A 27,966-nucleotide genomic window follows, 5' to 3' on the forward strand; every position below is an offset into this window, starting at 1 on the left:
CTACGTGCCTACGTTCAACGTAAGTGAAAAGTAACTTGTTCTACAACACTATTCTTTTTCTTTATTTGCGTTCAAGCCAAGCGAAATCGCGGTATCACATACAAGTACCTACCACAAATAATTATCCTACCTTGTGCATTCTTTTATTGCAAAATATAAAACATCATATCTCTCGAGTATCATAAAATAAATCCGCTGAAACGTAATCCGATCGAACATCTGACAAAATCAGTTTTACGCCGAAATAAACGATAATTAATATTCATATCGACGTTTACGACTTGCTATTATATTTTTGAACAAGGTACCTCATTAGTCGTTATACGGTTCAGAGGCGCGTCAGGAGGAATTAAATGTGTTGCAAATTGCCAACTGTTTTACTTTCCAATGCAACTTATAAGCTCGGCGGGAAATTTATTAATAAATAGCTCTTTCCCACCTATTTTGTGTAGGTCTGGACGAAGGACTGAGGTCATTGAACCTATCGTGGCCCGATCGGGCCGCTCGGTGGTCAAGGGGTTATTTATGTAAGATATGTACAAATCTAAGTATGACCAACTTCCTTTCATTTTTAAATAGGTAATATATTTTTTAAACAGCATTTGTCTTATATATACATGTAGGTACCTCTATTAAATGATGATTAATTTCTACTTTTTCAATACCTACACAAAATTAACATTCAAAGTAAACTAATTCCATTGTCCTACATTGTCCTAATTAATGTTACCGTTAAATTTTATAGTGAATTATAAGTTTTAGCCGCGGTAATAAATTATGTATATGAAATCATAAAGTTATAACCTGCCCCTAAGACGATTACGGGTCGCGTCTCCCGCCTACGAAATTGGGAGCCAGACCCAAATAATTTTATTAAAGCTATGAAATTTTAATTAAATATTTAACATAGAAATTTGTCTATTGAAACATTTGCGAAATTTCTCATTATTAAAATAATTTGATTGTTTATGAAATACCTCTTGAGTATAAATTAAATAAAACAGTGATAATTTTAATAAACATTATAATATCCTACGCAAAGAAAACAAGCCTATGTGGTTAACTTTTAAAAAGTAACACAAGCCAGCAGTATACATACCACCAAAGGTAACTAAAAAAATAGATAATACAAAAGCATCGTTAGCAACCGTAATCATGAGAGAAGATATGAAAAACAGTCCCATACAAATACCGTGAAAAAGGAGGTATAGAATTTGATACGTCACTGGGCTTTTTCGTTTTACGAAGCTCACTAAAATCACGAAGGTAGCGACGAACAGATGGACGTACAGTAAGCCGAATATAAATTCTACGAGGCCAGTTGTAGAATGTTCCAGATGTCCTTTACTGGCTCCAAGAATGAGTAGAACTGCCATGAAGAGTATCATTGGTAGAACTGAAGAAACGGCTATCAGTATGAACGTCTTCCGTATTTGCACGCAATTGTAGCATGGTATTTCCTCGGAATCTTCTATAATCGTACCCATTTTAGTGAAAATATTTATTATTGAAGGTGTACAGAAATGACAGTATGTCGTGAAGCAGAAGATTGTAAGATCTGTCATTTACTGTCACTATCTTATAGACTACAGATTAAAAAGTAGGTTTCATAATTTTTTTTAGTGTTATATCGATGAAATGGGTCGTGCAAATATATCTTCTGCGGTCTGTCGATGTAATAGAATATAAATGAAGTATTTTTTTAACTTATTTGCCTTGTGACTCAGATATAACTTTTAGCTATCTGCTAACGAAATACTTTACATGATGGGATCCTGTGATGGGATCATTAAGTACATCTGAAGTTTACCCCATACAAACATGCAAAGAACGAAACTTTGCCACATTTTATCAGTATAGGTATAGATAGTAAAAAATTAAATAGTATTTTCCCCTTTTGTTTCTATAGCTACCAATCGTGACTTTTTGTATTAAAATCGTACGATTTTTCGTAAAAACGATAAGAACACCTGTACGCGGAAGAATCATACATGAGGCATTTTATCACATTTAATTAATCAACGATTTTTGAAAACAAATCGCTTTATAATCCCTCGATAAAATATTATGAATTCAGTTGACAGACTTTTACAATAATAAGGTTTTGATATTAGGTAATTTAGAATCTTATAACTACAAGCTTTCCGCGCGCGGAATCGTCTGCTTTGTAGAAAACTTAACAAATAATATACTAGGTATAGCCTTCCTCAAGAACCACTCTATCTATTCAAGAAAAGAAAACCACCTCCAGAAAAAGAAGACCTCCTCCTAAGAAAACCTCATCAAAATCCGTTGCCTTGTTTTAAAGATCTAAGCATACACACACAGACGGCGGAAAGCAACTTTGTTTTATAGTAGGTATGTAGTGATACATCCCATATATTAGTTTTTCATTAATCTTCACTAGAACTATTCACTACAATTTTATTCCTTATAATTTTTATCTGCTTCCCAAAATTCTGTCACACAGCAATACAGAACGTAGTTGGCTCATAAATATTCAATGGACCGAACTTTTGCACTAGCGTGTTCCAGTAACGAACGAACTAAAAATGAAGTCGTATTTTATAATTCATGCTGTAAAAATGGATAGTAGGCATGTATGAACATTTTTGAGTAACAATATATATTCATATTTTTTTTTTATAAAATCGGTAATAGTTATAGTAGTCAATAGCTACAATCTTCACCCACGTCTAAGTTATATGACCTGACTCTCGGACAATTTATTAGGTGGGTACAGCAGTACATACCGACTAAAAGTTTTATTCCCTGTGGTTAAATAGTGAGAAAGCTTGAAAAATAGGAATGCTATATCATTAGAAACAATTACATAATTGTACATGTCACGGATGAATTGTATACCTATACCCGTGGCCCTGTCGTTGATGCGGCTTGACGGAAAACAGTGGGGTTTTGGTCGGTAGGAATCCGAAATAACCCACGGCCCCTTCCCCGGAGGCCGTGGGTAGGTATCTATGCAAGATTTCCCCACTTAAAAAAGGGCACATAACATCGACGCTTAATTAAAAGTTAAAACATAATGCAAAACTGTAACAAAACAACAATTGCGATACAAAATTGCACGCATTCAATTTTTTATCAGCATTAATAAAAATATCCATTCACATACATATAAATCGCCGAAATAACATTCTGCTATTGTGAATTTGTGAAATAAAATCCGTCAGTTTTAATCGGAAATATTTTCATTAAACACGCTCCGATAGGAAATAATTTCCGGATGTGTCGACAATTATATCGATACATTTAATACTGATAAACTGTGTACCGTTCCTTTTGTTCGTGTTAACTGCTTAACTTTAATGGTTATAATATTTATTTTTGGGTAGAAATATAATATAGGCCATAGGGTATCAAGTTAATTAACGTGTATGATTCAATTTTCTAAGTGATACATAAATACAAAAAAGTTTTAATAAGAGCTTTTAATTTCGTGAACGTATCCATAGGTGCTTTTCAAATGGCGCTATCAACAGGTTCGGATATATCAGAGATATCTCAGCGAAACTTAGATAAAATAATGTTGTGCTAATACCAGAATTATCTGCAGCTGGTGTATATAATAATATGTTTTCCTGCAAATCCCCTTTTTTACCTGATCATTCTTCACTAATTGTTAAAAGACGATTAAACATTACACGATACACACATTCAAATGAGCATTGCAGTACTTATACCACAAACTAGCTTACCGCCCGCGGCTTCGCCTGCTTTGTCTAAACCCGAATAAATTCCTAAAACCTTCCTCTTGAATCACTATATCTATGAATAAAAACCGCATCAAAATCCGTTGCGTAGTTTAAAAGATTTAAGCATACAAAGGGACATAGGGACAGAGAAAGCGACTTTGTTTTATACTATGTAGTGATGATAGTGAAGCAAGAAAAGTATTCTCGATGAACGATTTAGCTCCAATTTTCCTACTACAGAATAGCGCTACGAACAAAATTGTTTACTAATTGAACAATACATAGTTCATACACCAAATATGAAGAGGTTTCTAACGAGTCATGTTGCTATAACGATTCTACATCTTAACTTTTGTTCCTAGTTAAAACTTGTGTTCTGTATTGTCAGATATGGAGTAATTGCTGTTCATGTTTTGGTTACAAGGGGCTACTAGACTTTAGTATTAATAGGTATACCTACTTGTAACATTCTATATAATTGAAAGTTAATTAATACTTCTCGACTTCTCTTTTCTTAGTTATCACATAATTATGAAAACTTTAAATTAAAATTCGGCTTCTTTCTTAATTATCAATTGATGGTATGTTCTTGCTCCATATTTATAAGCGTAGAGTGAACGGGTACATCATAGGCCTATCATACAATAAAAAAATAGCTTTTAATCTAGAAAGAATTGCAGAAAAACCTTAGAAAATGTCATACGAGTTTCCAGTAAAAAACGTAACAACGAGCGAATGAATCTACGTATGAAAAAACAGTATTCCCTACTATTCTAAGCTATACCCAAATAGCACAAAAAATACGCACATGCATCTACATGATTGAATATCATAGAATAAGAAGAAACAATAGTACTACAGAACTACAGAACTATTTACCTATGTTGAGCTTAGCAAATTACTCACGTTCGCTTCACAAAGCGCACATTATTGAAATGAGTGCATCACTGTAGAGTGTAGATACTAGTTGACAAAGGGATAGTAACTTGATACAGATGTTTAGGATATTATACGTTAATGTATTAATTGGAACTGTAACACGATTACTAACAAACATTAATCTATATATATACCTATATAAAACGCAAAGGTGACTGATATAGTGATCTATCAACGCACAGCCCAAACCACTGGACGTATCGGGCTGAAATTTGGCATGCAGGTAGATGTTAGGACGTAGGCATCCGCTAAGAAAGGATTTCCCGAAATTATTGCGGGAACGGGGAAACACGGGGATGCACGTACAAAGTCGTGGGCGGAAGCTAGTTTTAAATATAATTAATAGAACTTTCTTAAACGCTGTCTTCATACCTTTTCATCCATCACGACCTGAATCCGTAAAAAACAAATGCTGATAAGATACACATGAGATTTCTTCTGTAATTTTTAACTACAATGTGACATTATCGTTGTATCTTCGCCCGTGGTACATATTTACGTTTTCTCTACATAAAAACCATCCTCGTACTTCAAGGAATATAATAAAAAAGAATTATCGAAATCGGTTCAGACGTTCTCGAGTTATGCGCTTACCAACACAGTTTGCGATTCATTTTTATATATAAGATTTGCTATTATAATTTTCCACACCGGATCTAAAAGTTACCAACGCAAAAACCAACTCTAGCACATTTACTCGTAACCTATTTCGTTTTAAGCTGTAAAATTTCAATTAATTACCCATTAAATCAACTTGCGTGTTAAACTTAATATTAATCAAATATGTCCCGATGTTCATCAATCAATTTCAATCAGCCGTGCCAAATATTTTGAAGCGAAAACTGTTCGCGAAATGTAAACATGTTAGTGTGAAATATATTATAATGAGTATTTATTTAAATAATAAACATGGTAGAAAAGAACAAAAAAACAAACAATAATACTAATTACTTAACTATTAATTATTTAAAAAAAATATTATATACTAGCTTTCCGCCCGCGGCTTCGCCCGCGCAGTCAAAGAAAAACCCGCATAGTTCCCGTTCCCGTGGGATTTCCGGGATTGCGTCATTTTCCCGGGATAAAAAGTAGCCTATGTCCTTTCTCGGGTATCAAAATATCTCCATACCAAATTTCATGAAAATTGGTTCAGTAGTTTAGGCGTGATTGAGTAACAGACAGACAGACAGAGTTACTTTCGCATTTATAATATTAGTATGGATTTGCAAATTGGTTAATATTTAATTAATTACATTGTTAAAAATTGTTTGTATTGCTATTGAACTTTTGTATATATATCGGGAAGGCACAGGCTCCTGTAACACAGCGAAAGCTATATTAGGAGTCTGGGGTCCTCTTTTTTGTGTAATAAGAAAATTGTAACTTGATATTACTTACATAAGTAGCAGATACGAGTAGATTTGTTGGGATATCTTACCTGAAAATAAAAACAAGGATATAAGTTTAATATACAAATAATGATTATAAATAATGTTCGTATACTTTCATATCAATTATCAAGTCAATATTCATTCTTCGCAGAAAGAATAAAACATATCACTTATATTAAATGTATAATATTAAATACCTATAAAACCAACACAACGTGGGAAAAACGTGATTTCTAATGTATATGGCTTATTTTTTAAAACTATCGTTTACTCTTGGTCCATGTAATATTGGATACAATTTCACTTATCTATACATATAATAAAATCGTAGGAAAGTCAAAACTGTACATTGAATATTTTTTTAAAAGAATACATAATCCATGATCTATAATCGATATAGAAGCCAAAAACATAGTTTTTAGAATTTTTGTCTGTTTGTCTGTTTGTCGGTTTGTCTGTTTGTCTGTTTGTCTGTATGTTTGTCCAGGCTAATCTCAGAAAGTACTGCACGGATTTACTTCAAATTTTGCATGAATATTACTAACAGGTCGGGTCAGGCTGTTATATACATATTATCATGCTATCACCTTCGGGGGAGGAGCTGTGAACCTTTATTTTTCTTACGTATTCCGTGTACTACGACAGCGTACAATATAAAGACTCATGTTTAAATGTTGTTTTTGAGTAAGCCATGCTATTGTCTACCTTTACACTATAAAAACTACATCATTTAAGTAATTTTGGCAGAGAAACAGTATAATGAATCTTAGTAGTATAAAGACAAATTTAAAACAGCGCCATCTATGAGATTTCATTAAAATTAAATCAATTTACATAATATTAACGCTCCTTGGAAATTCATAATTTAAATATTATGATGTTGGTGAGTTTGTTTTTTTTTTAAAGTTAAATAAATAATTCATATCTTCCCAGAGTAAATTTCAGGTGCGCTTATATTTCATGTGAATATACTAAATTTTTATAAGTGAGGGTAGATGTTTATTATTTGATGTTAGTTACAGTTATATAGGTAATAGACGTAGTATTTGTATTCTCTTTGGGTAATAGTAGATAACAGTGATTGTGTTCATTGGTTACATTTTTAAAAATCTTCGGCTTTTTTTTAATTTTCGCCTTCTTGCGTTCCCACAAAAGGTTAGTTGTAGCTTTTATATTTATTGTTTATTATAATTATATAGTTAGACTCATGTTTTTAATTAGTTAAAGTTATGACAAAATAAGAAAATGATGAAATTTTATTTTTATCATACAGTATAACTTTTACAAGACTATATTATACGCCCAAAGAAGGTCACTTTAGTTCTTGATAAAACTTTATTTGTTAGTAGCTTTTTATTAAAATTAGGTACACTTATCTTTTGATTTTTTTTTTATTTACAGATTCAATGTTCATAAAAATTGATGATTTGCGTGAGGATGTAGTGGAAATTAGTAACCTTGTGCGTGGTCAATCAATATTCAATACATATTATAATAAAATTCTAGAAAAGTGATGTCTGTACAATGAAAATATGTAAAAAAAATAGCAGGGGTTATTATTAAATCGATCTCAAACCCAAAACTGTAGTTATAATTTTTTTTGTCTGTTTGTCTGTATGTTTGTGCACGCTAATCTCAGAAACGGCTTATCCGATTTAGATGCGGTTTTCATTAATATATTGTGGTAATCTTCATTTAACATTAAGTGTTTATTTCATGTTAATCGGTTTGTAAATAAAAAAGTTATGACCATTTAAGAGCGCATATTCTATTTAACGCAAGTCAAAAACTCCGCGATCTATTACGATAGATCGCGGCTTGCGCTATCCTTTTACTATGAACAGCATAGGTCCACAGGAGAGCGCCGAGCAACATGTCCTCTCTCTGGAAAGGCTCGCTGCCGACTGATTTTAATCGGGTCGCGCGCAGTGTTTTATAGTACTTTAAAAAAAATTGTAGAAAAATAATAGAGGTACCTTAGTTGATTTTTTAAATTTTATCTTATAAGTAAGACATTCTTTTATTGCAATATGTATAAATTATATTCAATAAAGTCAAATATCTTGGTGAAAATAATCATTTTGTCGACTATAATTTCTAAAAAAATTCACATTGTTCGGATTTTAATTTCGTAAGTTAGGAGTCCAAAATAAAAAAATCTTTTAACTAACTATTTTAATAAGGATTTTTGCAGTTAGTTAAAAATAATTGTGTGTTAGATCTGTCAGCAATTTCAGATATTTTTAGCTTCGAAATTGACACTAAAAGTGAAATCAAGTAATCATCGGCTCAGTTATCTTGATGGTATTCAGAAATACTGTATTTATTGAAAAAAACTCTTAATTAACTACATAGACAATAAAATTTCCTAAAATTATTAGTAATTCATATGTTTGTAAGATAAGTGGTTCATGGACAATCTGGTTTGAAAAATCACATATTTGAGCCAAACAGCGCACGGACCGCGTACACGGCCTTAAGTATTCACGGCGAACATTTGCAAAGGCATTCTATTGTACACTATACAGTGTACGATAAAACGTAAGTTAGCTGTTATACGCTACAGTAATTATTCCTTATAAATGTCCAGGTGATCATATCGAAAGTCCCCAAGGGTGGGGGGGTAAGCTGAGGTAGTAGGGGGGGAAGGGGTCAAATTAGAATTATGCTTACTTCTAGGTAAATTTTATACATAAAATGTCCTTTAAATTATGTCGTATTATATTTTTAACCCCTTTTAACCATTTTTAACCATCAAAAAGATGGGTGATAAGTGTTTGACCGCTATGTTTGTCTGTTTGTGCCACCGTAGCTCGCTAACAGGTAATACGAATTAGATGCGTGTTAGGCAGCATATTTTCCGACGCTGGTTCTTAGATAAAGTGTATCAAAATCGTTTCATCCATTTATTATACCTAGGTATATAGAGGTAAAAGTGGGAATGTGGGAAAAAATATTAATTATATTTTTATCCAATTCGGTTTATCCATTTATTAGATTACAGCGGTGAAAGTGGGAATGAACAATAATCGAATGTGGTCAAATAATATACTCAAGCGGCATATCAAAATATAAAAGAGCAACGTGTTTTATCGAAATCGGTTCATCCGTTTATTACATTTAGGGGTGACAGTGGTTAGATAAATAAACCAAATGGAGCATCAAACGACAGGATATGACGTGTACATATAGGTATAATTAGATAATATGGTTTACATCAAAATCGGTTCTGCCATTTACTAGGTGTGGAAAGAGAAGGGTTGAAAGTCTGTGAAAGAAGAGGGGGATATGGGAGCGAGAGGATAGCCACACCCTGGAAATTTTGAACTCTACTCAAAGCCACATAGGCCTGGCTCTTGGCAATTTTTTTTCCTAAAGATACCACTTCTTTTGCCACTGTGATCCATTACAATTTGTGCACGGTTACGGCCCAACTTAAAAGATGTCAAGGAGCAACAAACTTATAGATATCAATATGATGTAGGAATGTAATATGGAGGTAGAGGTAGGTCTCACTTGAAAATATCACATGAAAATAAGAAACCGAAGTTAAAAATTTAAAAATTAAAAAGAAAAACCCAACGCAACGAAGGAAAAGGAATAAATAATAATTTTACAAACTTCCCGACGTAACGGGACTTAACGACGACGTACGTAAAATTAAGTACCATTATAAAAAAATATAATTGTATATGTATGATATGATAATGATGGTATGGCAGCCCCGTTGACTTTGTTTTTTTAATTTTATAAATATTTAAAATGGTTTTTATTTTTAAAGATCTTCGGGAAGTTTGTAAAATTAGTGAAACTTTTATGCATCGTCTCAAACTTTTTGGTCTGTGTAGCGCATGTCACGTGACGGTCGGCTGCCGAGTAGGTATAAAGCAGTGTTCGGAGTCATTATCGTACAAATACGATAATTTTGTGCCTAAGTTTCACTTTTACCGTGGTTTCATAAAACCACACAACATTTTTTCCTTTTTCTATGCACTTTTCTTCGTTGCGTTGAGTTTTTTTTTATTTAATTTTTATTGCACGGTCTAAACGGTTTAGTTACTACGGCGTGAGACAGGAAAGATCTGAGCGCTGAGACAAACGTCAAAACGCAATTTTCATCCAGTCGTAATTTAACAAAATTGTGCAAAACACAATTAAAAATAAATTATTAAAATTTCCTGTCGTTCTGGTGATTGGAATTTTTATTTTTGAGATCAACGAATGAAAAAATAGATTTTTCGTAGAAACGGTTATATATATTGTCAAAAACATCCATACAAGGAAGGAATTTATTTTTATTTTTTAGCTCAGTTTAGTAATAAATTTTACTAACAGTTCGTTTAATTATTTATGGTAGTACGTGTTTATTCAATAAAAGTTAAGTAGTAACTACCTACTATGCAGTCACTATTCCACGCGGACGAAGTCGCGGGCACAGCTAGTATACTATAAAATTACATGTCATGTAGTAACTAGTGAACTGATTAAAATAAAAGATAAATAATACCAAAGATTACTCTGGAAAAACAAAATTCTACTATCATTATAAACTCAAGTCTGCAATAATGGAGGATTTTTTATTTAATTTTGTTGAGAAATATACTTTGTTTTAAATTTGTAAACAATCGTATATATAATCCTTATCGGATATAAAATATCAATCGGCTAGTCATCTTATAGTATTATCGTAATTATTTAATCCCAAAAAGCAAACAACTTATTATTTAATAATTGTAGCGATGTCAAAGCTAATGAGTGACGTCACGATTAACGCAATCACGAATTGTCCGATATCGTTGCATCAATGGGAGTGATTTTCCTCACAATTGAGAGGATTCTAGGCTTTAATAACACTTACGAATTATTGGGCCATTTTATGTGAGAGAAGCGGGTTAAATTGTGTTAGTGATTTGAGTATTTAATTGTAAACATATGACCATTAAAATATAAGTTTTGATATTTTTGGCTAAAACAATTGCGTCCTTACTATACGTATATTTATAGTTTTCATTTCGTATACAATTTTCCGTCCTCTTATTCACTGTTCAAGTCTTGTATTCGCACAAAAACATAATTTAGACATAGAGTTAGTTACCTATTAAAAATCAAAAAGAAAATGGCGGACAGGATTGCTTTCGTATGTATAGTTTTAAATTATGAGTTCACATTAGCCACAATCGTCTTTTATATACAAGAAATTATATTCTTTTCTCGCCGTTATATAATTACGATATCTTATTATTAAATAATGATGTGGAAACAACTTCTGTTTTATCTAATTAAATTTTGTTCGTTTTATCTAATCCTATCTATATCGTAAAATAGTTCGCTATAATATTTTAAATAACAAAAACAATAGAGCTTAGTTTAAAAATAATAATTAATATTAATTGTTTTATTGCCTATGTTTTTGCTATTATCTAAATCTTTTAGGTACAATAAATAAATTTGGAAACATTGACAGGATATACTCAGATTATAAGAAGGGAACACGTGAAGAACACCTATCTATCATGTTTCATTGATATAAACGAATAGAACAATGTTGACAAAATTAAAAAAAAATATGAGGCGTGTTATAGAAAAAAAATACTAGATTTTCTTTATAATTGAATAGCTGCCTTTCTTAGAAAGAAATAGCTGTCTCAGCGTTTGTAGAAGTTATGATATTCTAAATAATGTCATACCTACCTGGGTAAGAATACAGGAAGGAACATATTTTAGATTCGTAGGAACGTAATGCACAAACTACAAATTAACAAATTCAGAATTTGTATAAAGATGAGAATATTATTGTTTGAGTAAAGATATCAATAGTAGGTATCTAAACTTCTATCTTTATGTTGGCCCAAACCTAGCTAGGGCCAACATAAAGATTTAATCGTAAATTAGTTTAATGATTGTATCTATCAGCAAATACAATTTTAGCCAATGAAAAGAACGAAAAAAACGAAACATTGTCTTTTTGCAAAAGTTAAAAGCTATACCGTAATTTTTTACTCAACTGACTTTAAATAAATAAATCGTAAACAGTCTGTACAATATTTTGGACCTATATTTCAACTAAAATTTTGAATGAAACAATATCACAAGCCTTAAGCCAGGACGTATTAGAAAACGATAACACACATGAGGACAACAAAACGTAAAGATAAACAAATTTGCGTATCAAATTAAATAGATACCACGTTCAAACCCAACACTAGTAAACGACCGTGACTTTCAACGGTTCATGTAATCAGTTACACACAAAAATCACTGATTAGGTATTAAAATATAATTACTAACGAACAAAACACGAACGTAATGATAAATCTTGCGATCTTTAAATTAGTTTCGGATTAAGATAAGGGTTTTTTATAAAAACATAACGTATTAGGGAGAGGCGACAAACGTAAAAAAATTATGGTCCGTGGTTTAGCTGCATTGTTGGTTCTTGTATTGTGTGTCCACGCCTCGACCTCTGAGGAGGCGGGCAGACGCGGCGGGATCACTACTGTAAGTATCTATGCGTATCTATACTAATGAGTTAAGGTTTGTTTGTTTGAACGCGCTGATGTCAGGAACAGCTCGGATTGGAAAATTGTTTTGTTTAGGATTGTACTTTCAGTATGGAAGTAAGTACGAAGTGACGTTAGCATAATATAAAGTAGCTTCTAAATGTGATATTATTACAAATGGTTTTTCTCAAATTAATACGGGTGCCACGATGGGGCACAAATAGTTAATTAGACTTAGTAGATCCAAAGAGGAAACCATATAATCGTGTCCTAAGATATGTCCCTGGATAGCGCTATTACTGGACTACGAGGAATTGCCCGGATAACTCAATTAAATGTCAAAAGAACCAAAATTGTGATTGCTTTACATATTTCCGTTAACCACATACTATTTTAACTTTTTAATAAATTTGCATTCAATTCTCTTATACCACGTATTGTAATGTCTCTTCCAGTATCATCCGTTCTTAAGTGAAAAAGTGAAGTCCCGTGTCTCCTAGTGGGGTAAGGGGCAGATGCATTATCCATACATCTGTTTCACTGATCGATTTTCATTAGGGACAAGTAGATGATCAGCCTTCTGTGTCCTGCCAGACAGAGAAATTTTTTTTCTTCGTCTCCACCGGGAATCGAATCCAGGACCCCTCGGTTCTACGCTCATGCATCAATCACTGTACCAAGGAGGCGGTCCATTCTGCCTAACAATAAGGAAATTACGATTAGTTTTAAATCCTCAAAAATATGGTTTTGTGGAATTACACGAAAACGATAAATGTATTAGCTACAATTATCTATGTGATAATATAACTTCTACTAAATAAATATTATCTACGTAATTCATGAATGAATTTCCACCAAAAATTAAATTTTAATATAGAATAAATGTTTTAAATAAGTTGAAATTAAATGTAACAAATCACTGCCGGTAATTAACGGATAAAGCTTATCTGATTCGCTATCACCGTTGAATACTATTTGCAATGTTGATATAATAATCAAATTAATTTAAAATTATTATCAAAAATATATTCAGTAGCCAATATATATTCATTATTTCAACTACATAAAAGTTATACTGAGAATAAAATAAAGCACATTTTGCATACCTACTACTACATGTTATTCTTTAGTTTTCCCCGCATTTTAAAAAGTCATCGAGTACGGACCTCGACTAATTACATAAACGAGCAAGAAATTTATTAAGCTATTGCATAGCTTCTATCACGGGCCTTGAGCGCGGGGACCGAATCCAGAAATTTAGTAACGAAAAACCTCACGCTCCCCACTCCGACGGGCGCGGAGGTGTGGCTTGAAGGCATAGCATGCAATAGCTTTACCGCGGCAGTCCCCGAGTGCCACACGTCTTTTTTAATCAGTGCCTTAATTCCAGCACGAAAGAATATTAAGGGACGGCTATCCCTCCGAATACTATGACGTCACCACGGAAGATGGATACATTCTACAAATAAACAGGATTCCACGTGGAAGGAATGACTTCAACAATTTCCGCGGCAGGCCCGTTGTTTTCTTGATGCACGGCCTGCAGGGATCTGCTAACTCGTATATTGGAATTGGTCCTGAAAACAGTATTGGTACGTGCCCTTTGGATATTTATCTATATGCAAAATAAAAGCTTTAAGAATTAATTTGATTTGCGAATCTCACAACATATTCTCTCTCTATCTCGTACATCAAGCCCGACTTTTTTAATTTTAGTGTTAGATATAATCAATGCCCATTGATTTTAATTTTAATACCCAATATAAAGCTGAAGAGTTACTTATGGATGAAGACTACGTATCTAGGCTACTTAACGTCATGTAAGACATAGGCAAAATCGTGGTATAGCTATTTTTAATAATAACATTCAGCAGAGTTTGAATTGACCGTCTTCTTGAAAATGTCTGCGGGAAATGAATCCAAAAACATACTAGATATTAGATTATTGCATATTATTGTTATATCATTCGTCGCTGATTAAAATAATTAGCTATCTTTTTTATTATCCTTCCTTGTGCAACGATAAAAGAAAGGCGCTAAAGTCCAATCAGATTGTCGAACCCTTCTTAGTTTATTGTCTGATAAACATTAATTTCTATACAAATGAACTTCCATGTTTTCTTTATAGCCTGCGTTCTTTACTCTGTTTATTATCTTATAAACGGTTTAGTTATTATTGTGTTTATAGCTTTACATACTCATAATAAACTCTGTTTTCTTTGCAGCTTATGTCCTCGCTAATGTCGGTTTCGACGTTTGGATCGGTAACGCGAGAGGCGTCGAGCAATCCCGCCGCCACGTTTCCCTCGACCCTGATGGTCTCTTCTCCAAACGTTCCTTCTGGGACTTCACTTTCGAAGAGATCGCTTTGATTGACTTGCCCACTATGATCGACTTCGTTCTCAACTTTACGAATCAACAAAAACTCCACTACGTCGGCCACTCCCAAGGCGGCACTGTGTTCCTCATCTTAAATTCGAGGAAACCCGAATATAACAATAAGTTCATCTCTGCTCACCTTTTGGCTGGTGTTGGATACCAAAATCACTTCCCCAGCAAGATATTGACCAAGGCTGCTGATGACGTTGATAAGATCTATGTAAGTTGGTGTGACATCTACTGTTTATTAAGGCTTATCAAACAAATTCCTTGCGATGACTAAACAAGTTAACTTCATTTATGAAAATATCACAACATATAAATAGGTCAATCAAAGAATCTACAGTTCCCACTGTCGACATTTTTATCAATCTACTTGATTTGCCCATATTTTTGCATAACTACTTCATATTAACACATGCAACACACAATAAAATTCGAAACGCAATGGGAACAATAAAAATATTTATTCGATATTGTTACGATGTGTGACAATTTCGTAATTATTGATTGTTCAATCAATCAACCGGAATAACACAAAACAATTGTGAAAGCCCATGATGAAGAGAGTAAATAAAAATGTTCATTGAAAACAATATATTATACTGGTTACAATAGTTTGCAATATGTATGCTGTCGTAATAAAATATTAATTAACCTATTTCTTTTCAGAGTTTAGCCCGTCTGGTGGGTGTTGTGGAATTATTAGGACCAGGCAAGTTCAGCTTTAGCGAAGACATTGAAGAAATTAAAGAGAAGGTGCAAGAATATCAATCACGTGGTCTTATTTCATTAATACTTGAAAACTTGATTGCAGCCATAGAAAATGCCTTGGTAAATATAATACCTTTTTTAATAAATTTAATTGTCATCCTAATTCCATTATATTTTTTTAAATATTGCTCATTAATGAACGTACTGTTTTATGCGTAACATGAGCGTACTTAAAAACTGCCATATTGTCAAAAGTCCTATAACCTATTATTGGTGACGTTAAAAAAACAATTTTCTACTTTCAGGATGAGCTCTCTCGCGGTAAGGAAATGGTAGCCGGAGCTGCTCTCAAACAATACGGACACTTCGGCCAAAACATCAGAGACAAGCGCTTCAGAAGCTGGGACTATGGCATTTTGGAGAACTTGATTAGGTACGGAAGGATAACACCTCCCGACTACAACCTTAGGAACATAAACGTGGACACAATCATGCACTACACTGTGGGAGACAATCTGCTGCACGAGAGAGACGTCCTGGCGATGGCAAGGCACATGCCCAACTGTAAAGTGCGCAGGGTTGCCAGACGAAGCTTCTCTCACACTGACTTCGTAATGTCCGCTGATTCTAGGGAATTAGTCACAGACTTCATCGTCGACGATCTTGTGAGGAGGGTTTAGGTTAAGATGCATGAACAGGATTAAATTATTTCAGCAGCATATACACTTTTTTATTTATGACTAGCTAGATAGATCTGTTTTCTGTTATTAAATGTGATATTTTTACCACTAACGCTTTTTTATTGTACCTATATTGCAAGGTTTGCAAATTCAAATGTTCTCATTACGTTTATCCCTCTTTCATCAACATTAATATAGATACATACTAAAGTCTGTATCAGATTATTTTAGTGATATGCTTATCTCTATTAATAACTAACTGTTCAACCCGGATCCGCGCAACTACGCCTTGTTTATCAGTCTTTCAAATTCTTATCAGTTATTATCCTAATCCTAGTTAATATGCGACTTTATTATGCTTTGATGGCTTTGATTGACGTCGAATGTTTGACGTCTAGGAAAACAAATATTAGGAAAAGAAAAGTAAATTTTCGTTCTGATCGTATTTTGCGTAATAAAGTAATTTACACCACATTACATTCTACATTATAACAGTAGTAGGATATTAAACTTGGTAGAAGCAGATAGCCTAATTTTATTGTGAAAACAATGCTGAACCGAGAGGATTAGGAAGGGAATTCAGTATGGAGAATTTTTTTTTTATTGTCTATACAATGAAAGGTTTGTAATTATGAACTACTGGACCGATTTCAAAAATTCTTTCACCATTAGAAAGCTGCATCTTCACTGAGCAACATAGGCTAGGTTTTATCCAGGAAATCCCACGGGAACGGGCACTATGCGGGTTTTTCTTTGAAGACGCGGGCGAAGCCGCAGGCGGAAAGCTAGTATGTTATAACTTTCAATATAGTATGCTTTTGCATTTTTTGCTTTATCTGTGCTAAGCGGCTGTAACTTTTGATTGACTGGCTTTTGGTTGATGTTTTTAGCTAATCGCAAAACACATTACTTGTCTTTCAAGTCGAACTGTGATAGTGCTCCTTAGATTAGTGGATTCAGACACAAAAAAATCTTCAGCTTTATAAATAAAACACACGCATTATATTTCTACAAATATCCAATTTAGGTCAATTTAAGACCTAATAATAAATACGCGATCAATTTCATGACCTATTATATTTTTTAATCCACTTGATATTAATTAATCCAATTACACTTGAATTACTCTTAATCCCGAAAATTAAAAATCAATAATTTGGAGATAAAAAAAGGCGCTACCTACTGATTAAATTCAGTGCATTTGATTTTATAAAATATGTAAAACGAATACACATTTTGAATTTTCTTTTAAAATCGATACTCTTATTTAGCCTTTTAAATCGATCTAAAACACAGAAATAGTTAGTTACCCTTAAATATATAAAACTATGGGAATCATGTAAAAGTGGGTGAAAATTTTGTATCGTGAATCGGTTACTTACTAATATACAGATGAAGCAAATAAAACCGAATAAAACATCCCACCAAAAACATTTTCATGTAAAATGTTGCCAAGACGAGCCCATATGACTCGCACTGTCAAAAAGTTATCAGATCTCATGTAGAGCCAAGCTTCTAACACTACACGCTATCTGGCCCCCAGCCCCCCTAGTCAAGTGGCTTTCTGTTAGCGTAGCGTTCAATAGAATAGACTACGACTATTGTAGATAAACGTATCTATAGCTTACGTCAATCTCATACATTCGTAGTCTATTCTATTGAACGCTACGCTAACAGAAAGCCACTTGACTAGGAGGGCTGATAACGTGATTGCGATTCAAATTTAAAATCCAAGTTTACGACTTTTTGAGTCCTGGACTTAATCGATTTATTAACTAATAAATTATCATCAAACGTGAGGATATCGACTTTGGCATTTCTAATTTACAGCCCATATATAATGTTATAAGGCTACTGTTTTTATATCGTGTATCGGTAAAGATATCAGAGTTTATGGTCAAGGGATATTGTTAACATTTTTATCACATGTTATGAAATACGAACGAACTTTCCTGATTAATAGATTGCTTTTGTTTCATTGATGATTATGAGTAATGTAACAAATGTGAGAACACATGCCCTCGATTAATGTTCGGTTTAGCTTGATATTGCATTCATACCAATACAATGGAGGTGATTTTTTGCAATTGGTTCATTATTTCGTATTAATAATTTGAAACATTAGGAAAGTATCTACTGTTTCTTCCTGGCTTGATACATTTGTTTAGAAATGAATTATAATGCTACATTCATTATAATTCGTTTCTAATTACTCAACACTTGTTTAGTAACGTCAAAAATAGAGGTCCCATTTCGGTCACAACACCAGGTACCACTGGTTTTCATACATGCAAAAATAAATGAATAAAATAATGCAAAAGTGAATCAGGAAATAAAATAATGATTATTGATTGAGGATTAGATAGTTTAGAAAGAAACCTATTGAGGAAAATACGTGACAAAATCGACACAGGGACAAAGCAAATAACGACATGTGACGTCTATCAACCAGCACTTAGCAAAGGTGGTGGATTAGAAGAATTCAATTAAAAATAACCAACCAAAAAACTAAAATTCAGTGACGATCGTTAAGGTATGGAATGTTTTAAATCTATTATACTTATACGTTTTTCGGAATAGAAAATTTTTTACCTATAGGTATAAAAGCTTTTCCATACGCTGATATAAGGCGACATTTTCTTTTATAACATTTGATTACAGGGCCTATGTTGTAACGATAACACGATAAATACAAAAAGATGTTGGATACGAAAAAGCTAGAAACGACGTTATTACTGTTAACAACAAAAAGAAAGTAAATTGCTTTTACAATTGTAATTTAATTCTATTGGTGTTCGTAAAATAAGTCGCAAATCTTTAACGCGTACAATCTTTATAACAACGTACCTAATCAAATAAATGATTGTCTTGACCAATCAATTTTCTTACTTGTCACTAAACAATCAGACATTAATGCAAGATCAAAAGGATATTGCATTCATGATATCAAAAATGAACTGATTCCATCCAATCAATTTATTGTTTTGGTTGATAATGTCATTATTGTATAATCAGCTGACGCACTGTCTAGTTTTCCTGTGAGAAAAATGTTAACACTAGTTTTAGTCCTCGGATTCGCTCGAGTAGAACATAATATGTTCGTATAGTTCAGATTATAATGTATCGGTGTATCAAATTGAATCACATGCGATACGTGTTTAGCGTTTGATTTAATATTTTTCGTATGGTATGGTATATTATAGATATACTTGATTTGCTGTGGTCATAGCATGTTATATAGTTTACTGCCTTATAACCACCCCTTGCCATCGTCGACAAATGTAAACCAAAATATTTTCCATTTGGAACCTAAGATTTCCTGCCATCAGGTCACACAAACAAACAGACTTTCAGGCTTTACAATATAAGGATAGATGGTATCTCCATAATAATCAAGCAACGTGCAAAACTCAGCCAATTAATGCACAAATTAGAAGATTGATAAGGGAATGAACCACGCGTCATGAACTCTAATATTGTCAAGATACCATATCAGTTGGGTGGACTTAAAAGGGATTGTTTTTGAGGAAACGTTGTCACTAATCATACAGACATGCTGGGGATACTGTCGATAGCTTGCCTTGTGGTGACCATACAGGCTCTGCCCACTGATGTAGGCTCCAACAAATTGTACAACATTGTAAGTCTTATTTAGTTTTGTTAGATGCACAAACGGCTTTATTTGGAGAGAAAATGTATTATCTTAAAGCTTTGCTCAAATCAATCCATGTGTTTAAACAAAAATCCTATACAATTAAATGGAATAATATTACTATATAGTTGGAATGATATATTTTATAAATATTTTACTAAAATTTCAACGAATTTGTTAATTTTTTGTTCCTTTAAATGATAATATATGGAAAATGGACAAATAAAAACTCTCAAGTAATCTTTAGACATAATAATAAAAACCATCTTGAGTTTTTTTATAAATGTCACACAATAAAAATGAAATCATCATATTCACCTTACCGTCTTTAAAATTTCAGCATGAAAAAATCATTGAAGAAGGATACCCAGTAGAAACTCATGATGTCGTGACCGAAGATGGTTATATCCTGGAATTAATCAGGATACCATATGGAAAAAAGGGTAAAGATGCAATCGTTAGACCACCAGTGCTTCTTATGCATGGTCTATCAGACTCTGCCGCTGCATACATCTCTTTGGGACCAGACAGTCTCGGTAAGCAAACTTATTTACACATAAAAACACATTTGTCTGCGGACGGCAATGTAATTTCAGAATGAAGACAATCCTCATTATCTTATTTCTACAATCTCATTGCAATCTTATCTTGGATATCTTTGTGATGTCAAGTAGCATTGATAATAACCAAAATACTGCAAGATATTAACAATGATACTTGTCTCATCAAATTTCAAATCTCATATGATTCAAGATATAATATAAAAATGTTAAATACGAAGTGAAGTGACGATATATACTTAAATCAATAGAATGTTTAAAAAACAAGTGACAATAGAATTGCGATGGAGATTCAAAGGAACTAAAGACGCAATATTTCCACAGCTTACAATCTCGTAGAAGAAGGTGCTGACGTATGGTTGGGTAACGCGAGAGGCGTGGCCAATTCACGTCGCCACATCAAACTGAACCCCGACGATGAAAAGGAAAAGTTTGAATTCTTCGACTTCACTTTCGAGGAAATCGGAATGATTGACCTTCCCGCCATGATTGACTATATTTTAGAGAAGACAGGAGAGAAACAGGTTCACTACGTCGGACATTCGCAGGGAGGAACCGTCTTCCTGATCCTTAACTCTATGAGGCCAGAATACAATGAAAAAATCTCATCAGCTCATTTGCTCGCAGGAGTCGGCTATCAAAATCACTTCCCTAGCAGTGAATTAAGAATAGCAGCCATAAGTACTGATTTGCTTTATGTAAGTATAAGTTTTATGAAACCCACGTAATACTCTCCTTGAAACGGAACTTTGATGTTATTTATAGCATCCATTTGATGAGTGCTTTATATTTAGTTCTATGTCAAAATTATTAATCTTAAAAGCGTCGTCGAAATCCTTTTATTGTGTGTATTTCAGAAGTTATTTATTATCATGGAAGTTATATTTAAGATTTGATCAATATTTCTAAAAAAACAGTTCGATTTATTCTTGTTAATCCTGTACAAACATAATAACAAGTATTTGTATGAACATTGCAGTCGCTCGGAGTTTCTCTAGGATTTGTAGAGGTCCTAGGGCCTAACTGGGGCAATCAAATCACTGAACTGCAAACACTCAACGCCTGTGCCTCCACCGAGGACGATGGAGGAGTCTGTTCAAGATCATCACTGGACGATATTATTGTGAGTAAACTGATGTAAATAATATTACTATACAGGGTGTACCAAAAAGTAGTGATGAACGGAAGCTGAGAGGTAGAGGACCTAGAGGGCTATCCGAATAACCCCCATGTATGTTATGCGATTTTTCGTATTTTCGGAGTTATGACGTTTTTTTCAATTTTTCACCTATCGCCGAGTACGATGATATTATCACTCATGCTGACGTTAATGATTGCGGAAGATGCTTGATTTTTTTTTGTGTGCTAAGCTGAAAGATAGGCCAATTCAGTATGGTAACATTTATTATCGTTAGATCTTTGAATGGAATAAAAAAAGAATTAAATGGCAAGAAAGATAAAATTACCCAGTATGTTCACCACTTCAAGGGCTCGTTAAAAAATAAAATCACATAAAAAAAGTTTTCCGTTTGACTTTTAAAAACTTGCTCTATCTATCAGATAGCTACCCTGAAAATTTCATTTTATTATTCAGAAGGCTTCAATCGAAAAATTTAAATCTAAATGTGGTAAGTGCATAAATTGAATTAACATGATGATCATTAAAACCAATAAATAGGTGTTTAATTACCAGAAATTTTTAAAATAACCCCGCCGTTGCTCAATGCAAGTGCGACATCACCGTAAAAAGTTGTCTTTTAAATGTCTGAATGCTCTTTTATCATTTTTAATGGTTTCGTCTGCTACTATGAATTTCCGGGTTATTTCGTCCAAATTGTGGCAGTCTCTCGTCTTTGTAGTATCCCCACGAAAAAAAATCAATAGGGTTTATGTCCGGGGACCGTGCAGGCCAGGCTAAAGGGCAAAGATACCCTGAAAGATGGATTGGTCGTTGCAGCCTGCGCATGCGCCGGTGACGCCTGCCTTAAAGCCTGGCCTCTACGGTCCCTCGACCTAAACCCCATTGATTTGTTTCAATGGGAATACTAAAAAGACCTCGGCTACTTGAGAGAATGCCACAATTTGGACGAAATAACCCGGAAATTCATAGTAGCAGAAGAAACCATTAAAATGATAAAAGGGCATTCAGACATTTAAAAGACAACTTTTTACAGTGATGTCGCACTTGCATTGAGCAACAGCGGGGTTATTTTAAGAATTTCTGGTAATTAAACACCTATTTGTTGGTTTTAATGATCATCATGTTAATTCAATTTTTGCACTTACCACATTTAGATTTAAATTTTTCGATTGAAGCCTTCTGAATAATAAAATGAAATTTTCAGGGTAGCTATCTGATAGATAGAGCAAGTTTTTAAAAGTCAAACAGAAAACTTTTTTTATGTGATTTTATTTTTTTACGGGCCCTTGAAGTGGTGAACATACTGGGTAATTTTATCTTTCTTGCCATTTAATTCTTTTTTTTATTCCATTCCAAGATCTAACGATAGTAAATGTTACCATACTGAATTGGCCTATCTTTCAGCTTAGCACACAAAAAAAATCAAGCATTTTCCGCAATCATTGACGTCAGCATGAGTGAAAATATCATCGTACTCGGCGATAGGTGAAAAATTGAAAAAAACGTCATAACTCCGAAAATACGAAAAATCGCATAACATACATGGGGGTTATTCGGATAGCCCTCTAGGTCCTCTACCTCTCAGCTTCCGTTCATCACTACTTTTTGGTACACCCTGTATATCATTGATTTGAAATTTTTTACGCAATCATATAATTACTATCATCGTTGATCTTTTCAAAAGTCATTTTTGAATTTGTTTGAATTGACACAGTTTGAATTTAAACGTATTTTTAGTAATTTATTTGTTTATTTAATGTTTTTATGAGCAACTAGCGGTCTGCCCCGGCTTCGCCCGTGGTGCATATTTACGTTTTCTCTACGTAAAAACCATCCTCGTACTTCAAGAAATATAATAAAAAAAGAATTATCGAAATCGGTTCAGCCGTTCTCGAGTTATGCGCTTACCAACACATTTTGCGATTCATTTTTATATATAAGATTATGGTACAAGACATTGAGTCTCCTATGACGTCTTTACCATAAAATTTATATCCACATCGTCATTAACATTTACCCACCATTCCAGAAAGATATCCTGAACCCAAGCGAGCTCTTGCCCGGATCGGCGTTGAAGCAGTTCGCGCACTATGGCCAAAACATCCGTGATAAGAAGTTCCGTCGCTGGAGCTACGGTCTCATCAGAAACCTATCCAAATACGGGTCAATAACCCCCCCAGAATACGACCTCTCAAAAATAACCGTCGACATTACTATGCATTACACAGTCAATGATATGCTCCTGGATGAACAGGACGTTCTGGAGATGGCTGCTGTTATCCCGAATGCTTCAGTTAGAAGAATCCCGAGAGAAACCTTCACACACACAGACTTTGTTACCGCTGACGACGCTAAAGAACTCGTGGTTGATTATATCGTTAACAGCTTATCCGCCTTTGTTAGATAAACATTTGATACTGCTATCTTGTCTTTATTATTTTCTGTCACTTTCTATAAGCCTACAAAATAATAGATAATGAATACCTATTTTATATATCTGTCGTGAAGTATAAAGGAAGTTTAACTAAACCAAAATAACATTAATTATATACTACTAAGCCAAAATAATATTAATTATACGATTAAAGTATACTCTAACAAATAATGGCCACTAGGCTAATTCAAACTACACACAAAGATAACGAGATCCACTTCCATTTAAGCAGACGATACAAAAACTTCCATACAATTCACTTGTAATTTTCCCGAAGAAAACTACGATAAGGCTGACTAATCACACAAAAATACAAAGTATTCAGATCGTAAATCCATGTTCCTAGCAGACGTAAATACAAATAAGGAAGTAAACAAGCTAATTCATCTTTATTTAATGTCACACGACTCCGTAAATATTCATAAAAACTCGCTTTTATCGCACCACCTGGTTTACCGAGCTGACAGTTTTTAATACCTTTATTTTGAACTGTAAATAATGCTGATCCCGGGATATTATGATTTGTGTGTGGTTATAAACTTGTTCGACGATGATTTTACGATATTTTGTGACCTAGTGATCGTAAAGTCTGTTAAAAAGGTTTTACACGCAACGGCTGTATGATTGTGAATATTTTATGAGAGCCAAACGATTGAATGAAGACTATATTTTGAAATAAACATTCTATCGTTCACGATATTACATATATTTTCGTGATTGGAAAAGGCATTGGAACAATCAAATATAACAAAATTCACGACTTTATAATGTACCAACAGCATCTACATTATACACTTATTTAATTATTAAAAACTAGCGGTCCGCCCCGGCTTCGCCCGTGGTACATAATATTTAAGTTTTCTCTACATAAGAACCATCCTCGTACTTCAAGGAATATAATAAAAAAAGAATTATCGAAATCGGTTCAGCCGTTCTCGAGTTATGCGCTTACCAACACATTTTGCGATTCATTTTTATATATAAGATAATAAAAACATTCTAACAAAAAGCGCAAAAGACTTGTTAGAGAGACTAGAGGAAGACAATATTTTTTCTCAGTTTTCTTCTAACCGATAAAAAGAGCATATCCCATTCAGAGCACTCATTACTGATTGGCATAATCTAAATTTTCTACCCTTCCGAACTAAATAAAGATTTAGGAACTAAATAAAGCACTGATCCATGTACTTGTTTCAAATGTGTTTGTGCACCGGACTTACAGTGATTAAAAGTGCTATTGCTGTGAAGTTATCGCACCATTTCCTACAGGGGACTTGGCAGCGGATCGTATCGCTTCACATTAGATACGGGAATTGTACCGAGGAACTCAGAGTCGGTATAGATACTGGGTTTATAGGGTGCAATGTTTGATTAGTTTTTAAGAAATCTTGTCATCTAATCTATTTGAGAATTGGAGAAATTAAAGAATTTTTAGTGTGAAGTATACTTATATTACAATATGCTAAAGTGTAAGTTTAGCCTTCACAATATAACTGTTAAACTAATTTTGATATACCTACCTACTGCGGATCTCCGATCTGTATTTGGCCCTCTACAAACTACCAAGATTATAATTAATCTAATGAACAGTCAAATAACTTACGAGGCTCATGCCATAATGGTCGTTATATATAAGTTAACAGTGAAATACTATAAGAAGACTATTAATCTCCAAATTCATCAAATTCAAAGAAGATCATGCTATTCCAAAAAATATTTAACATTGAAACATTTATAAACTGTCCAAAGTTACAAAGACCAAACTCAAATAAATCAAAGGAATTTAACTTACACGTTTATTGTCTACAATATTCGTATCACGTATAATTCGATCCCGAAACTACTCCAAAGGGACGGCGTTCTGCAAACGAAGTAACATTTTGCTCGAATCGTCTAATATTTCATTGGTTATTCCGTGATAGGCCTGGATATTGCCTTAATGTCTATAGGGTACCACTTAAGGATATATTTATTTATGAATTCTTCAAACGTTTGGAGGACAATGTTCTGGACATGATGGTCGTTTTTAATACATCTTTTAAGGAAGAAAATGGGCAAAAATATAACTGGATCTCACGCAAAACGTATCGTGACAAATAAATAATTCAAAACTTATGAGTGTAAAAAAATGGATAGCAAAATTATTTTTAACTAGCGGCCCGCCCCGGCTTCACCCGTAGTACCGATTTCGCAATAAAAGGTAGCCTATGTTCTTTCTCAGGGTCTAAAGATTGTCTGTGCCAAATTTCATCAAAATCGGTCCAGTAGTGTATCCGTGAAAACCATCCATACATACATACATATGTAATTAGCTAATTACGAACCTTTCCTCTTTATAATATTAGTATAGATTTACCATACACAGGCAGAATTACGAATTTATTCGAATTGCTGATTATCTCTACATTGTATGTACCTATACCTAAAAACATACCTACCCGTAGGTACTTGTGTCTACAAAATTAATAGTAGAAAGAAAGAACGTTCGAGAGACAAAAGCGTTCCATCTAGTTATTGTCACATTGTATAAATGAAGTCTAAAATTATTCAGCGCAAGTCCTGGAGCTAGCGAACTGAGGCACACGTGCGATCCGATACGCAGGAGTGAATTTCACAAATTTCACCATCCACTGCTTTCAATTAATTAAAATAGTTTGAGCGACGTGCTGCGAAATGTTCAGTGTATATTGAATTGATTGCTGCGCAGTTTTATCGCGATATGATTTATGAAATGTTATAACGATGAGTTGTTTTCTTAAATTTTCAAAGCGCGGATCAGCGTAGTGCTACGCTTAGTTTACGTAGCTCCAAAGCGTAGGCATTGGTGCTACGTAAACTAAATGGACTAGTTATATTATTTTAATTGAAATAATTTAGATTGTAAATAATGTGTTGTTTGTGATCATCTTGTTTCGTTCTAAAGGATGTTTTTCATCTCAAAATTACTCTCTACTAGTCTGATTGATGCAATTGCATATATTTATGTCTAACAGATAGGTAGGTAATAGGAAACAAATTTTAAACAAAACTCAATACTGGTTATATTATGAGCAACGGTACTCAAGACAATCTACAACTTCCACAACATATTTATAGACTGCAAACTGTTTTTAATAATCCTTCAAAAACATTTTCTCTTCATTCTTGTTCAAACGACTTCCTCCATTACCGTTCCTGCTTTACACGTTCTTATTTATCTCTTTAATGTCCTTGATAACCAGTCAGAAAGAACCCTTAAACACCTGCCCCCAACAGTATTATAAGTGTGGAAAAAAGACAGCGATATATAGGTCGCCTAGCGCTATCCTTTTCTCACGCTGGAAATAATACTGCTATAAGGCTTCATAAACATTAATGTTAGGGGATATAGGTCTAGTTAGGTTGGTTGTAAATCACAGTTTACACCTGGGATGCGGCAGGTTAATGAGAATTACTATGGATTAAGAACTAATGAACTATATTCTATTGAGAAGGTAATTTGGTTAATTGGTGTAGGCGATAATACTAACATCTTTTACATAATTTGGTTTTATAAGACGGTTATCACGGGTATTTTTTATTTTAGACATAGATTACTTGTAATTTTTTTTTCTCATATTTTGGAATACATATTATCTTTAATTTAAATATTGTCTGATAATTTTCGTGCTTGTTCCAAAGATATTTATTTAACGCGTTTCCATACGCGTTAACATATTCTTAAATATTCTTTATTTTATTTAATAAATTTTTCCAATACATAAAACCTAGTTCTATAAATATCGAAAATGTTAACAAAACCGCTGACCGCAAATTGCGTGCCGATAAGCGAAGTGACGAACTCAATAGTTCATAAATTATCGCCTGTACAAATAGTCTGTTTG

The 27,966-nt window shown here is 33.5% G+C and overlaps 3 protein-coding genes across 3 annotated transcripts in view; 2 read left to right on the plus strand and 1 right to left on the minus strand.

The window, feature by feature from the left end:
- Positions 1 to 27,966, minus strand: part of Sdc (Syndecan) — a 278,055-nt gene that overhangs the window by 80,291 nt on the left and 169,798 nt on the right. The gene's annotated exons all lie outside the window — the stretch shown is intronic.
- On the plus strand, positions 12,366 to 16,321 carry LOC149907501 (lipase 1-like). The gene is made up of 5 exons (XM_090103340.1): positions 12,366 to 12,541; positions 13,934 to 14,135; positions 14,769 to 15,146; positions 15,602 to 15,756; positions 15,942 to 16,321. The coding sequence occupies exons 1-5, from the start codon at positions 12,449 to 12,451 to the stop codon at positions 16,314 to 16,316; spliced, it is 1,203 nt and encodes a 400-aa protein (XP_089959466.1). The 5' UTR covers positions 12,366 to 12,448; the 3' UTR covers positions 16,317 to 16,321.
- Positions 19,870 to 24,090, plus strand: LOC149907502 (lipase 3-like). Its single transcript, XM_090103337.1, has 5 exons — positions 19,870 to 19,956; positions 20,309 to 20,504; positions 20,853 to 21,226; positions 21,508 to 21,651; positions 23,699 to 24,090. Exons 1-5 carry the CDS (start codon positions 19,870 to 19,872, stop codon positions 24,074 to 24,076), a joined length of 1,179 nt encoding a protein of 392 aa, XP_089959463.1. The 3' UTR covers positions 24,077 to 24,090.

The sequence above is a fragment of the Colias eurytheme genome, chromosome 6, assembly GCF_061535395.1.
Source record: "Colias eurytheme isolate Ceu_HAF_F1 chromosome 6, ilColEury1 Martin Lab GWU primary, whole genome shotgun sequence".
NCBI classification, from domain to species: domain Eukaryota; kingdom Metazoa; phylum Arthropoda; class Insecta; order Lepidoptera; family Pieridae; genus Colias; species Colias eurytheme.

Coding starts and splice junctions, on each gene's coding strand:
- LOC149907501 (XM_090103340.1), top strand. CDS start 12,449: ATGGTCCGTGGTTTAGCTGCATTGTTGGTTCTTGTATTGTGTGTCCAC. Junction 14,136..14,768: donor TGGTCCTGAAAACAGTATTG/GTACGTGCCCTT, acceptor TTTTCTTTGCAG/CTTATGTCCTCGCTAATGTC. Junction 15,757..15,941: donor CAGCCATAGAAAATGCCTTG/GTAAATATAATA, acceptor TTCTACTTTCAG/GATGAGCTCTCTCGCGGTAA.
- LOC149907502 (XM_090103337.1), top strand. CDS start 19,870: ATGCTGGGGATACTGTCGATAGCTTGCCTTGTGGTGACCATACAGGCT. Junction 19,957..20,308: donor CCAACAAATTGTACAACATT/GTAAGTCTTATT, acceptor TTAAAATTTCAG/CATGAAAAAATCATTGAAGA. Junction 21,652..23,698: donor CATCACTGGACGATATTATT/GTGAGTAAACTG, acceptor CCACCATTCCAG/AAAGATATCCTGAACCCAAG.